Source organism: Rosa chinensis, chromosome 1, assembly GCF_002994745.2.
Source record: "Rosa chinensis cultivar Old Blush chromosome 1, RchiOBHm-V2, whole genome shotgun sequence".
Lineage (NCBI taxonomy): Eukaryota > Viridiplantae > Streptophyta > Magnoliopsida > Rosales > Rosaceae > Rosa > Rosa chinensis.
Genome location: NC_037088.1, coordinates 32,006,061 through 32,021,065, shown reverse-complemented (window position 1 = coordinate 32,021,065; position 15,005 = coordinate 32,006,061). Strand labels below are relative to the sequence as shown.

At 37.5% G+C, this 15,005-nt stretch overlaps 1 protein-coding gene across 30 annotated transcripts; it reads left to right on the top strand.

The window, feature by feature from the left end:
* Positions 1-2,437: 2,437 nt before the first annotated feature.
* On the top strand, positions 2,438-14,661 carry LOC112193704 (receptor-like protein 6). 30 transcript variants are annotated; one of them, XM_040518228.1, is made up of 12 exons: positions 2,438-5,573; positions 5,872-6,517; positions 6,881-7,461; positions 7,573-7,671; positions 8,157-8,216; positions 8,347-8,754; positions 8,787-9,583; positions 9,738-9,783; positions 10,439-11,184; positions 11,995-12,724; positions 13,110-13,242; positions 13,565-14,661. In XM_040518228.1, the coding sequence occupies exon 1, from the start codon at positions 2,458-2,460 to the stop codon at positions 5,407-5,409; it is 2,952 nt and encodes a 983-aa protein (XP_040374162.1). In that variant the 5' UTR covers positions 2,438-2,457; the 3' UTR covers positions 5,410-5,573; positions 5,872-6,517; positions 6,881-7,461; positions 7,573-7,671; positions 8,157-8,216; positions 8,347-8,754; positions 8,787-9,583; positions 9,738-9,783; positions 10,439-11,184; positions 11,995-12,724; positions 13,110-13,242; positions 13,565-14,661. The 30 variants fall into 30 exon arrangements, with proteins under 30 accessions (XP_040374162.1, XP_024189709.1, XP_024189702.1 ...); XM_024333941.2 differs by lacking the exon at positions 13,565-14,661 and having other exon boundaries at positions 2,438-4,717; positions 4,811-5,573; positions 13,110-13,557; XM_024333934.2 differs by lacking the exon at positions 13,565-14,661 and having other exon boundaries at positions 2,438-5,026; positions 5,099-5,573; positions 13,110-13,557.
* Positions 14,662-15,005: the final 344 nt, after the last annotated feature.

Below are 15,005 nucleotides of genomic sequence, written 5' to 3'. Positions count from 1 at the left end.
TGTCATATTTTAGATTGATAATAGTGTAACACAATCCTTTTTGCTATTAACAGTTAGTGACAAAATTTCTATTTACTGTTGGCGGTATAGTCAGGGGCGGGGCTAGAAATTTTTTTCAGGTAAGGCAAGACAATGGCAGGAGGGGAAGAGAGGAAAATTAGAGGGAAGCTATAGATTCTGGAGGCAATTATGAAGATTTTGCCATGTTTTTGCTCAATTTCTACCATTTACTCGAAGTTTTTTTTTTTTTGGAGCCAATTATATCGTGTCAGAAGGTGACCAAAATATTAGAAAGCCATCGTATTTCTAATTTTCATAAATTATAAAACTGACAATGCATGTGAAAAGCTATTGTTAATCTTCAAAAAGACAAGTTATATATATATATATATATATATATATTTATTATCCAGAGCGGAGGTCAGCTTTGAAATTAAAGTGTGAACTTCGAGTTTTGGGTCTCTTTTCGGTCGCATATCCACATCTCAACCGTTCAGTTTTTAGGTATTAGTGTATAGATCATCTCTGCAAATTTTCAGCCAAATTGATGATCATTAAGGCATTGATCACTGCCTTAAAGCTAGTATGGTTCAGGTTGATAGATTCAGTCCGTCGATTGGTTTAAGCAAGTTAGATACCTTAACGATCATCAATTTGGCTGAAAATTTGTAGAGATGATCTATACACTAGTGCCTAAAAACTGAACGGTCGAGATGTAGATATGCGACCGAAAAACGACCCAAAACTTGAAGTTCACACTTTAATTTCAAAGCGGAACTCCGCTCTGGATAGGATCTGATATATATAGATATATATATATATATATATATATATAATATCGTCTTTTTGTAAAACGATATTTAGTATTTATCTATATATTCTGCTGCTGGCAATGTCGTGAGATAATTTGATTTTTACTCATCCACCAGCTATTTTCTTTTTGGATTAATTTCAGTTTACCCCCCTGAGGTTTAGGGGTGTCATCATTTCACCCCCTCTACTTTCAATTTTAAATTTTTACCCCCTAAACTTTCCAATTTCAATCCGCCGTGTCCAATTTCTACTATTCCGTCCAAATTGGACGTTAAGTCTGACCCTTGAGGGCTAAAATGGTCATTTCAACATTAAAAAAATTTATTTATTTATTTATTTATTTATTTATTTTCTGTTTCTTCGTTATTATTATGATTTATTTTGTCTTCAACCTATACACGACAAATTATAATAGGTTTATAAAAACAAAAAAATACTCTAGGTGGTTGAAAGCCGCTCGCTGATCTACGATATTTGTGATATATCTCCGATAAAGTGAAGAATTTTAGGATATATCTCAAATGAAGTGAAGAAATATTTATAAAATAATTATTACACCAGAGTCAGCCCCTACACCAGGAAGACGGCCACACGATCCCAGACCAAAGTGGAGACAGATCCCTTTCGAGATCTCCACTGCCTCGATCTGATCTGAATCGCCACAGCCACAACCCACGCAGGAACGATGACGCCAGAAACCACCGTCGGAAAGCCGAAGTCCGTCGCTGCTGCACCACTGCCTCAGCCCCGGATCTGAGAAGGACAGTTTGAGATTGATCTGTGCCGCCCAAAACTGGAGAAACATCCACTCTCCCTGGACCACACCGTCGTCCTGAAAGCCCACTACATCTCATAAACATCAATCCTCTCCCGGGCAGGAACGCCGGCCGTGTTCGGCCGGGAGAAAACACACACCGTCGGGTTTTTTCTTTTTTCCTAGGAGCGTGAGGCGCGTTCTCCTTTATTTTACCAACAAGGTCAATCGACCAAAATTTGGTTGGTTGGGTAACAAAGCACTACTCTTTTTACCCTTTTTTTTTAAGGAGAAAAAGTACACTTTTATTGACCATCAAAGCAGAAATTACAAGAAGTCAACCACAATGTGAAAATAAACCCCTAATGAGTACAAAAAATGAAAAAATATATATAAAAAATGATAATTATATATTGCGATCTGTTTCCTAAATGGCCTGTTGGTTTGGGGATACTTTACTGTTCCTTTTTTGCATTGCGTAGTCCAATTAGAAATATAAATAAATAAATAAACGTGTACAAAAAATCAAGCTGAATTATTTGTGGTTTCCCACCAGGCCACCAACCACAAGTTTCCCACTACCTTGAAGTCTGAAGTCTGAAGTCGTCCCTCAAAAAGTAGTAAGGGGAAAGACAAAAGGTAATTGGTTTATTTTTTCTTCGTCAAAAAGACAAATGAGTACAAATATTAATTGAACCTTTTGATTCATATAACAAAAGGCAAAAGGTAAATTATAAGTCATCCATTGATTTGTCCACCCACAAAAGAAAAGAGCAAAAAGGCACGAACGCGTTTCTTACACTGTTGACTTGTTTGATCAAGGACGATTGGTTCAGTCTATAAATACCTCATTTCATTTAATATGGATTTTATCAAATTAAACATAAATCATGGGGTTATCATCTCTATGCTTAATAATTGTGTCCATCTATATCCTTTCAACAATTGTATTGTTCCATCTTGTGGTGGCCAACTCTTTGCAGTCATATAATACTCCTACTTGCCATGATGACGAGATCTATGCCTTGCTGCAATTCAAGCAAAGTTTTGTCATTAGAAAGTTTGCTTCAGAGTATGAGGGTGCTTATCCAAAGATTTCTTCATGGAAATCAAACAGCAGTTGCTGCTCATGGGATGGCGTAGAGTGTGATGAGAAGACGGGTCACGTGATTGGGCTTGATCTTAGTAGCAGTTGTCTCTATGGCTCTTTCAGCTCCAACAACACCTTATTCAGTCTTGTTCATCTTCAGCGTCTAAACCTCGCTTATAATGACTTCATAGGATCTGAAGTTCCCACTAGCATCAGGAACTTTCCAAGGCTCAGGTATCTCAACCTCTCTTACTCTGCCTTTTCTGGTCATGTCCCATCCGAAGTTCGACAACTGTCTAAGTTGTCTTCCCTTGATCTATCTCGCAATTATGATATGTTTTCCAATGAAGAATTGTTAAGAAGCCTAGCTCAAAATTTAACTGGCCTACAAACACTTGATCTTTCTTCCATTAATATATCATCCACAGTACCCGACACCTTGGCAAATTTGTCTCTTTTGACATCCCTCACCCTTGATGATTGCGGCCTGTCTGGCAAATTACCTGGAAGAATCTTTAAATTGCAAAATTTGAAGGTTCTTAGTGTGAGCTACAACTTTGCTCTCACAGGAAATGAAGAATTGTTGAGAAGCCTAGCTCAAAATTTAACTAGCCTAGAAACACTTGATCTTTCTTATATTAATATATCATCCACAGTACCCGACACCCTGACAAATTTGTCTCTTTTGACATCCCTCATCCTTGATGACTGCGGGCTGTCTGGCAAATTACCAAAAAGAATCTTTAAATTACAGAATTTGAAGGTTCTTAGTGTGAGCTACAACCCTGCTCTCACGGGGTATTTTCCTGATGACTATAGTGGAAGTAGTCCTGATCTCATGTCACTCAAACTCTCGTCCACTAATTTTTTCATAAACCTCCCTTCTTTGATAGAAAGGTTTCCTTCACTGAAAGAGTTGGGTGTGAGATCATGCAATATTTCAGAAGGTCCGGTACCATTGTCACTTGGTAATCTTAGGGATCTCATCTATTTGGACCTTTCATATAATAAGTTTAATGGTCAAATCCCTACAGCTATGTTGGGAAACCTTACCCAACTTACATATCTATCACTTTCTAATAATTATTTTCATGGCTCAGTCCCCCAGTCCTTGTTCAATCTCATTAATCTTCAGAACCTTTATCTAGGATATAATAATTTGAGCGGTGTAGTAGAGTTTCACATGTTTCTTAACCTACAAAAACTCACCATCCTGGATTTATCTTATAATAAACTGGAATTGCTCACTGAATCTAGATTTTTGAATAATGCAACTACCGTACTTCCAAAGTTTGAGTATCTAAGATTGGGTGGGTGCAACATAAGAGAGTTCCCAGATTTCCTAAGATCTCAAGAAGCATTGGTATATTTAGATCTCTCTGGGAACAAATTGCAAGGCCAAGTACCAAAATGGATGTGGAACATAAGCACCCAAACTCTGCGATACATCAACATTTCTCATAACTTCCTGTCAGGCTTTGAGAAAACTGCAGCTGTCCTTCCCAGGATTCACCTACTATTCTTAGACCTGTCATTCAATATGTTTCGTGAATTATTGTTGTTACCTTATTTAACATCCTTACCGTACTATAACATTGCAAACAACAACTTGACCGGACAAGTTTCACCAATGATTTGCAATATGACTTCTCTTGAATATCTTGATTTGTCAAACAACAAGTTGATTGGCAACTTACCGCAGTGTGGGGGAAACTTTAGTGCGAGTCTGGAAATTCTGAAACTTGGAAACAATTCATTTCATGGAAATCTTCCTCAATCATACACCAATGGAAGCAATTTAAGGATGATAGATATTGGTCACAACAATTTCCATGGGCAACTACCAAGGTCACTGGCGAATTGTGCAAGTCTTGAATGCTTAGTCCTTTCACACAATAAATTTAATGATACCTTCCCCGTTTGGTTGGGGGCTCTCCCTGAGTTGAAAATTTTGAAAATGGACCACAATGTGTTCTATGGAGTGATTCTGAAACATGATAAGAAGAATATTCAATTCCCGGTGCTGCGTATTCTTGATTTGTCTTACAATGATTTCTCAGGTCAGTTTCCTTTTGAATGCATTTTTTCTGGAAATGGAACAACAACTATCACTCATGATTTGGAGTATTACTCAATCACGATAATCTGTAAAGGTGTGGAGAGATACTACCCAAGAATTCGAGAGGACTTGATACTCATTGACATCTCAAGCAACAATTTTGGAGGGCAGATTCCTGAATTCATTGGGAAACTCCAGGGGATTTGGTCACTCAATCTCTCCAATAACATTCTCACCGGTCGCATCCCATCATCCTTGAGCAACTTATCAAGGCTTGAATCGTTGGACCTTTCACATAACAAGCTCTCTGGTGAGATTCCTCAGCAACTGGCACAGCTTGATTCTCTCTCAAAGTTTAATGTCTCTCACAACAATCTCACAGGCCCTGTACCACGAGGAATCCACTTCACCACATTTGACAGCACTTCATATCTAGAAAACCAAGGATTGTGCGGAGATTTCTTGCCAAAGAAATGTGGAAATTCTGTGGGCACTCAACTTCCACCTTCAACATCAGAAGATAATGACTCGGGCTCTGGAATTGAATTGGATTGGAAATTTGTTGTGGCAGGGTCAGGGAGTGGCTTGTTGGTGGGAGTGGTTGTTGCAGACTTTGTGATTACCAAGTGGAATGTGTGGTTCATTGAGATTGTTGCAGTACTGATCGTGTTTTCAAAAAGGATAAGAAATTGAGTGTTGGATCATGCATGTTGCTCTTTGTTTTTAAGTTGTGTTTCCAATTTCTTATATGTATGCATTCTTAGGTAGGGAGGATTTGTAACTTTCAGGAGTTTTACTTGTACGGTTGTGCAATCCCTCTTTATTTGTGGTAGCAAACATCACAAGATCAAAAAGAGGTATATCTTTTAAATAAGTTCAATTCCATCTTAATTTCTTGTTAATCATATGAAATAACGTCATGAAATAAATCAAATAATATTAACTCTTACTCAAATTCTGTTGGGACATGGTATTTTTTGTCGAAAGCATAAATATATATAAATCACAATCCAGATACAGCAACTAGAAAGTGTAGTTCTAGTTAATGGCATCAATAATTTAGTTTAGCTTTGCGAATGTGTGAAGCAAACAAAACAGAATGTTTTCAAGTCTGTTTTTAGGTGAAGCCAAAACAGTTTCATTTTCTGAAAACAGATTGGAGCCAATTACGGCGTCGTTTCAAGCCCCAAAATCACATTCAAGACATTTATTACCATTCCGAAATTGGTTCAGAATCACGAGTACAGATTCGGAGCGGCGCCGAATGTGTTTAGTTGTAATATATTGATCTAGAGACTGCACCCCAGGTGCTCGACGAAATGCCTGCCATGGGATTTGTGCCTAGTGTGGTGACTTTTACTACCATTTTGGGTGCCAAGAGAGTGTTTGGTGAGATTTTGGACAGAGGGTAGTTTCCTGATGTGACTACTTATTGATGGATGAGGCTATTAAGGTTATGGATGAGATGGAGGATAATGGGGTTGGCGCCAATGAGGTTACTAATGGGGTTGTCATTGAAGCTTATTGTAAGGAGAAGATGTTCGAAAATGGCTGTTTGCCAAACAAGTCTACTTATGCTATGTTGATTGAGGGGCTCTGTGACTCGGGAGAGGAAGCTGAAATCACTAGAGTAATATCTATGGCAATGTCAAGTGGGATCTTTTCCTTACTAAGGTTGTTGGTGATTTGGATACTGGGGAAAGTGTTCTAAACAGAATACTATTGGAGAATGCTGATTAGAGCCCCAGACCTTGTGGCCTTGGAAAATGCTGACCTTGATCTCACCCACAGTTTTTCTGAGGTCGGTATTTTGTTATTCCATCCATTATTTTTCGTTTTGGGAAGAAATAAATGTTGTTTACAGTTTGTTTATTGATAAATTTCTGCCAATAATTTACTGTAGTAGATTATATTATTGAAAGGATTATGTTGCTGTATTTTTTTTTGTTAAAAAAGAGTTTGTATCTTTGCTGTAAGGTCATGTCAAAATTAGGCATATGTCAACCCTCTTAGCACCTCTTTAGCTGTATGCGACTCTATGGGTGTTCTTCTTTTTCACTATTAGATTTACAATAGAGTTTGTGAGCTACACATAATAAAAGTTATCATTACAATTGTTACATCTTTATGCTTAATAATCTGTTTTCTTTTTTCAATGGGGAAGGTGCCAGTAGAAGTACCTTATTGGAATCAAGTCTGCAGGGACCCAAGATGGGCACTGATGGTGGATATTGGAAGGGGTACCATTCTTATTCCTTTACTAATGAACTCTCTCTCATGTCTATTTGTAGAGTAGTCCTAGTGATTCACAATTATGAGCAATTAGCATTTCCTCCTGAATTTGGTTCTTCAATTAAAAGGCAAGAATGATAATTTTATTTAGGTAAAGAAGAAGTTGGAATTTGGTTAAATCCCTTTTATCTGTTCTGTTTAATGTCTGACTCAATATGGATGATGATTCTAATAGAAACCTTGACTGTCATGCTCCACAGCTCTTGATTAACCCATATTATGAAATTATAACTACAAATAAAAGATCCCTTTCAAAAAAAAAAAAAAAAAACTACAAATAAAAGATCTGTTGGACACTTCCCTTTTTATTTTTAGCATTTGTGGAATGTTTATCGAGCTACTTGACTTTAGTTATAGAGACGAACAACCTCATAGATATTATGTTAAGACAGAGATAGGCCAAGGTTAAGATTGCTCGCAGGACCAATATTGCCATGTCTTGATGTATGAGTTGTAAGTATAATTCTCAAATTCTCTCTCAGTTGATTAGCTTTACTCACCTCTTCACTCGACTCTTGTAGGCAATTTCTGATTTACTGCTTCTCTTCTTATCTGAACTTGCAGACTGTTCTTTGTCTCCTCCACTCAATCGCAAAAACACAAGAATATATTTAGAGTTTCCAAGCAGAATGAAAATCACAGAGAGTTGAGGGCCAATTTTGGGTCAGTTGTTCTGATCTCTCTTCATTTCATTCTAGTTGAACTGATTTGGTCTTTCATCAAAGTCTTTCTAGAAGGATTTAAAAGTTGCTCTTTCAATTTAATCTTCACAACTCTGCCACACAAAATATTAAGTACCACAAAAACTTAAAACTCAAGCTAACTAATCTAGCATAACGTCAACAGCTACTACAAAAAATCTAGGCGTCGTAATCTTTTTCATCATAACAAAGATCTGGGGCATGTATTTTTGATTTTCTAAAAACTGTTTGAGCTCAAATATACACTACTGTGTCTTCAATTTTTCCATTGAAAGATTAGAAGCTGTAGACACAGTGTGGAAACTATATAGTAAATTGAGAAATTTAGTGTACAGATAAAGTATACTCGATCATTAATATCTATATAATCTTCAGCCTACTTCAACTTTTGGATTGTCTTGCTTCAGGGTCAAGCTAGTAGTGATGTTTATGTGTTTTTGTTGGCAGTGTGATATCATCTCCCTAGATTTTACAAGTTCACAACTATATGCAGTGCTGCTGCTAAGGGTATGTTTACTTTTGCATATGATATGGAATTGAAGAATTAATGATCTTATTAAAGGTTGTGGCTAAGGCCCTGCATTTTGAAAAAATGGCTAATGCATGTATCCTGTTATTTTCCGTTCTTTACATGCAGCATCTCATAATACTTGTAGCTGTTGGACTCTCATAAATTTGAAGTCACTTTGATATCATATGGAATTGAAGAATGACGTTAAAGGTTGTGGCAAAAAATTTTAACTGAGCTCTTCAATATTATGATATCTCAGGAGCAATAAATTTTGTTAGCCGAATCTTGGTTCTGTGTATGGGGCAAAAAATACATGAGGACCACCAGTTTTGCATCCTCACTGAACAGAACTCGGTCTCCATCCTTTCTCTGTAATCCTTTCCAGTTTCTAAGCTAATCGAGTGTTACACATCTTACTAAGGAAAAAAGAAATTTCAATGCCAATTCTTTATGTGCAGCATGTCACAGCAAGGAAATTCTTTGGCAGACTATCAACTCACTGACCCTTTAGGACATTCCGGTGGGCCACGAGAGGTGTCTTTATTATTATTTTTTTTGAAACAGAGGTGTCTTTATTATTGTTACTTCATTGATTTACTTACAGGCCCTCATATAGCTGGGGAAACTTTTGCAGTGATGTCAAGATTACTATCAACGGCTTCAAATTTCAAGGAGCAGACATAGAAATAGTACAAAGAGGCATTTTGCAGTTTGCAGTATGTATTACCTATATCTACACCAGAAGATACGTGAATTCAGCATGAACTAGTTCTGTCTTTACTAGTAGACAGTACCAAACTTTTTTGTTTTTGAATAAATGAATTGAGCAGTTCTTCAGATATTTGATTTTGCTGCCCCTTACATAAACACTTACATAGAACATTCCCATGCTTTCAAAACTAGCAGTACCTTGGGCGGTTTCTTTCTAAAAAAGAAAACTAAAATATAATTGGACATAAACTTGTGGGAAAGTTTAAGGTGTGTACCTTTGGGTTATTTAAAGATGATTATGAGGAAGATAAAGTGAAGCTCACTTCAAAGCCCAGTTTTAACCTTCGGTCTATTTACTTTGACAGAAGTAAAAGCCACTCCGTTTCAGCATTCCTTAATCCTTACCTGTCAACGCTGTTCAAAACTGGTTGTGTAATTCGGGGTCTGTATGTTTTGGTGAGGTTGTTTAATTCATTGCTAATCTATTTTAGCTATTGCAAATGGGGCAAAGAAGACTCCGTGCTGTTTGGTTAGGTTGCAGTTGCAGAGATGTGCAACTGAGCTTGATTTTGTAAAGCAGGAGAAAACCAAATCATCCGTTTGAGATTACAGAGTGCTAGTTGGAGGTTGAAGAGGAGTGAAAGTTAAGTGGGTAAGCTCCTGATACAATTTAATTTGGTTTGAAGTTTTATTTTTATTTTTTTTCAGTTCCATGAAAATTCCCAAGTTGCTAAGAGCATCAAGTTTGATTTTTGATTATTGCAAATGCTAACAAGACGACTCGTGTGGGTTGGTGTGAGATGCAGAAACTGAAGGCAGAGAGAAAGAGTCGTTTCGGTCTCAGATAACCTGGTAGGCAGTCCTTAACTACAATTTATTAAGTTTTCAATTGCTGATTCGATGGATTAGAGAGTAAGGAGTGGGTTGAGGGTTCTATATTTTCTTGTCTTTGATGATTACAATTAGAAAGATGATACCTTTCACATAAGAAAATGAATGCACAGGCATGGCGTTTACTTTTCTTTTTGTCGTTGATAATTGCAAATAGAAATAAATCGAAATTTGGAAAAGCCTGAAGAGAATTGTTGGCTAAAAACAGAGCAAATAGCACTTCCAGAAAAGAAGTATTTAGGTTTCAGAAACTTATTGATCATCCCTTACATTGGGGTCATTGATATATCATGCAACAAATTTGAAGGGAAGATTCCTGAATTCATTGGGAACTTCTTAATGTTTCTAACGACATTCTCACAACAAAACTTTTGCACCTTCATTGATCAATTAGCAAACACCTACTCTTTGTAAGTAGATAACCCGAGGACCAGAAACTTTTGCACCTTCATTGATAAGAATATGATGCTTCCCCTTCCATGAAATAGTAAATTGATGAGTTTAGTTAACAACATGTAGCTAGAGTACTGGTGAGGCACTTCTTAGCCTCAGGCCAGGGATTCATGCTTTGGGACAGCTGGCTAGCTAATGTATCCTCTCTTTTTGTCACATGCAGCATCCCATTAAGCAAAATGTTCATCTTGGTAACTGGCCATGACTAGTTTACTCCTTGTTGGGATATTTCTATGCCTTGAAGGAGAAACATCTGTTGAAGGCTTCAATTTTCAGAGGTCCAGAAACCTCCTCTTCTGAATATGCTACTTCTCCTTCTGGAACTAATTGTGATGTGTTCTTGAGTTTCAGAGGCATGGACACTCGCAAGACTTTTACAGATCACCTCTATACAGCTCTTGTCAACGCTTGACTCCGTACTTCGGGAGTTGACCCTGAACTTGAGAAGGGAGAAAGTTTCAAGGAAAATCTAGAGAAAGCACTCCAACAATCACGATCGAAGTTCTGTTATTGTGCTTTCAAAAGAGTGTGCATCAGGTGGTGCCTTCATGAGCTTGTGACAATCCTTGAACGCAAGAGGACCTCCTCTGGTCAACATGTTCTACCAGTCTTCTACAACGTCGATCCATCTCATGTGAGGAAGCAGTCAGAAAATCTTGCAAAGATTCCTATGTACCAAGACAATCAGTCTTTGGAGAAGTTAAATGACTGGCGGGCGGCTAATAAAGTCTAGTCATTCATTAATATCTTTACTAATCTTGAATCTAATTTCCTTTTGCTTGTAGGCATTCTCTTCTGACCACAGTTTCAGGGTCAAGCTGGTAGTGATGTTTATATGTATTTTGTTGCTGCGTGATATCAGCTCTGAAGATGTTACAAGTTTACAAGAGTATGGTGCTTCCACTGAAGGTATTTATACTTAGAATAACACGTGCTTTATTTCGTCCATAGATGTAGTTAACTATTGTGGAAATATTTTCTATTAAAATTGTAAGTGTTGTGTGTATTGGTCCATAGGATTTGGATGAATACCAATTTTTAAGATTTCATCAGATTATCTCTATTGATGATTATGAGTTGATGCAAATACGATTGTTGCTTGCTTATGTGCAATGTTGACTATTATTGGTGAATTTCTACTGCTTGTAAGTTAATTTTCCATCACTATTGGCAATAAATTCACAAAATTTGTTCAGACACCAGGTAACTTGTATAGAAAGTTTTTAAAAACCGAGCTATGAATATGCAGAACATCCATGGGACCATAGCCTATCTATACAAAACCAAAAGTACAGAATTTGGACATATTGTATCTTTTCCCAATGGTGGGTTGCATGGACCCAACTTGATACGGGTGTATCCTCCAACTTAGAGGAAGGAAGGCCCAAGAGGACAACTCAAGGACAACCTCCTGCTTATTTGCATGATTACATTAGGAAATAATCATCCTAGCTTCATTATGATTCTTTTCCTTAATGACGTCCTGTTGTATCGAACATTTAAGTCTCATATATTTTATTATTACTTTCCAGATTAGGTTAGGTTTTCATCACTATTTATGTTGGTACTTGTAAGACTTTGGATGATTGAGTTATATGATATAAGAAAACGTGGCTTTGGCTGCAAATACGTGTGAGTTCTTTAAGCATCTTGTTTCTGGTGTCAAGTGGTAGAGTTAGAGATCTGTGTCTGACTTAATTTCCCATTACAACTTGACAGAGATGAGTATCTATGATTATTGGAAATTGGGTTCCTGGCTGCAACATATGCACTCACTCCTCCCATCTCTTAAGTTTTTGTCAGTATCAGGTTGCCCAAAGTTGTCAACTATTGTGGAAGGGGATTGCCTACACGATTAAAATCATTTGACATCAGGCATGGTAAAAAACTCAATGCAAAAGTTATGCAGAATCCGAACAAGGGGCTCCGAATACTCGCATTGTCACTTGGCTTTGGTAAACTCTTCTCCGGAAGAGGGGCTGTTTCCCAGCACTCTCACCCATCTAACGATCTACCGGGTCTAAATCTTAAGACCATGGATGGCGCCAAGTGGTCTGGGCATCTCAACTCTCTTGAAATTTTGAAGATTAGCTGTTTCTCTGCGCTTCAGTACTTTCCAGACAGTGGACTACCAAGTTCTCTTAAAATTTTGGAGATAAGGTATTGTTATGCGCTGCAGTGGGTAGTCCTCAAAGTGGACTACCCACTTCTCCTAAGATTTTGGAGATTTCGTATTGCTCTGTGCTGCAGTGCTTGCCAGAAAATGGGCTACCCATTTCTCCTTGTGAAATACATATCATTGGATGTCACTTGCTAGAGAAACTGTGCCACAGAGAGTGGGGAATATTGGCCCAAGATTGCTCACATCCCCCACAAAATGATCACTTCCAGGCATTGAGGCTGTCCCAATTCTTGTAATCATCCTCGTAATCATGCAATTACCTGTCAGGTATGTAAATATGTTGTTTTCCTGTCATGAATCTTTTTCTTCTTTATCATACCAAACTTTTGTTTGCATAGTTGATCAAAAGTGTTGTATGGTTATACCTCTGGTCTAGGTGTTTGGGTATCTATTGAGTTTGAATTTGTGTGTATTGGATGACGTGTTTGTATTTTGTTATGCTTCTTGCCTGGTGCAGAGGTAGCTTCACTAACAAAGCTTTAATCAAAAGTTTTCTATGTGGTCTGACCTTAAGCAAAGGTTGAAGTTTGTGTGTATTGGATGATGTGGAAATCAATTACCTCTTTTGTCTTTTGTTAATGTTGTTGCATGGTACAGAGGTTGCTTTGCTAATCAAAGGTTTTCTTTTTCTTTGGTCTGACCTTGATCAAAGGTTTATTTGAATATGGATCCAAATACAAGCTCTCGAATGAAGACCGGGACTTGCTTGTCTGGTTGGGAGGTAACTCTGTTGAACATTTTCCTATAAGATCTAACAAGGAATGTCCACAACAAGATTCTGGAAGGTAATGTAGGCATTTGTTGTTATTATTAGCAGTTCAAGTTTGTGTTAATATAAGCTTAACATAGTTGGTTTGCATTGGACAGTGTGGATTGTGAGATTGGAGTGAGACTGAGTGTTAATACGAGGAAATCAGACTGTGTCACAGAGATGTAGTTTCGAAATTGGTTAAAATATACATGATTGAACCTCTGTAATTCATCCTTGTCAGTATTGTTTATAAAGAAATATATATACAGGGAGCATTGTTAACAGCATCTTAATGTCAATTAATCAATAAAAAGCTGGGTAATGCATCCTCTGTCTGCCCTGTTTTTTATGTGCAGCATCTCAGTAAGCAATCTTTTTTCATGGCCTCAACTCTTGGACCTCCTGGAGAACCGTATGTTAAAAGAAGGCTAAGATTGTTCACATGCTCAATGTTCGGATGTCTTGCTGGCATCAGTTGTAATTGTGATTATCAAATTCTAAGGTATTACTGCAATCTATGCATCTTTTAATCTTTTGCATTGTAATTTGTAACACATAAGTCGGGTTTGTATTGAACTTCTAATAGGCTTTTGAACTCGAGTCCACAATAATGCCTCAAAGAAAATGGAATTGAAGCCTTAGGCATTGCATTTTGTAAAAGATGGGCTTATATATCCTCTATATTCTGTTCTCTACATACAACATCTCAGTTACGAAAATTTGTAACCCCTCATCTCAGCAACCAGATATGATACCCTGATTAATTAGAATAATTTAAATTCTGTTCTTGAGAAGGGCTGTTACCCAGGATTCTCTCTTATATCGGGATGTCTACCTCTTTATTCTTGAGAAAATGGAGGGCATCAAGTTGTTTGGGCATCTCAACTTGCTTGAAACCTTGAAGATTGCTCATGGATACTGGGCTGCCCACACCTCTCTTTCTTCTGTACGTATAATCACTGTTGAAGCTAATGCTGCTGTGATAGAGTAATGCGAGCAGAGTAATGGCAAGCTAACAAGAAGCAAGATGGCTGGTCATGCCAATGGCGCCTGAGGAAGATGGCTGGTCATTATTTGAAAAAAAATGCCTTCAAAATGCAGGTGTTGGTGCGTGCACACATCTTGGAGGAATCGGTAGACAAATTGTTCGAAAGTGCCAGGGTCTTCCTTTGGCTATAAAGTCCCTTGGGGTCTCTTTATGATCTAATTTAAATGTGGGTGAATAGGAAACTATATTGAACAGTGACATGTGGGAGTTGCCTTTGGTGAGTGACATTCTGCCGTCACTTTGGCTGAGCTATATGTACCTGCCTTCACAACTCAAACATTGTTTTGCATATTGTTCCATATTTCCCAAGAATTATGTGTTCAAAACATCAGAATTGGTTTACTTGTGGAAGGCTAAAGATCTATTGCAATCTAAAGAAAACAAACTGCAGAAGAAATCGGACAAGATTTGTGATGACCTGGTTTTCTGTTATTTAATTTTAGTAATTAATAATGGACCAGTTGTACGAATATCTGTTATTGTACTTTATTCGTAGGTTGTATGTGAAGTGGAATAGTTTTTGTACGTATAATTATTCGAATTTCACAGTTTAGGGGGTCGTGTGAAGTTTGACTTTTTATATGTTGAGATTCTCGGAAAACTTCCTTCACGAAAGTTGTAGAACGCGTCGATACGAGTTCGTGGACATGCGGAACGCGTCAATCGGAGTTCGTATGAGGAAGTTATGGCTATTGGAAGAAGTTTCCATTTTAGTATATATAGGGAAAATCTGAAATTATTTTCATTTT

What these genes read in the sequence shown, in the direction of transcription:
- LOC112193704 (XM_040518228.1), top strand. Translation starts at nt 2,458, where the DNA reads ATGGGGTTATCATCTCTATGCTTAATAATTGTGTCCATCTATATCCTT.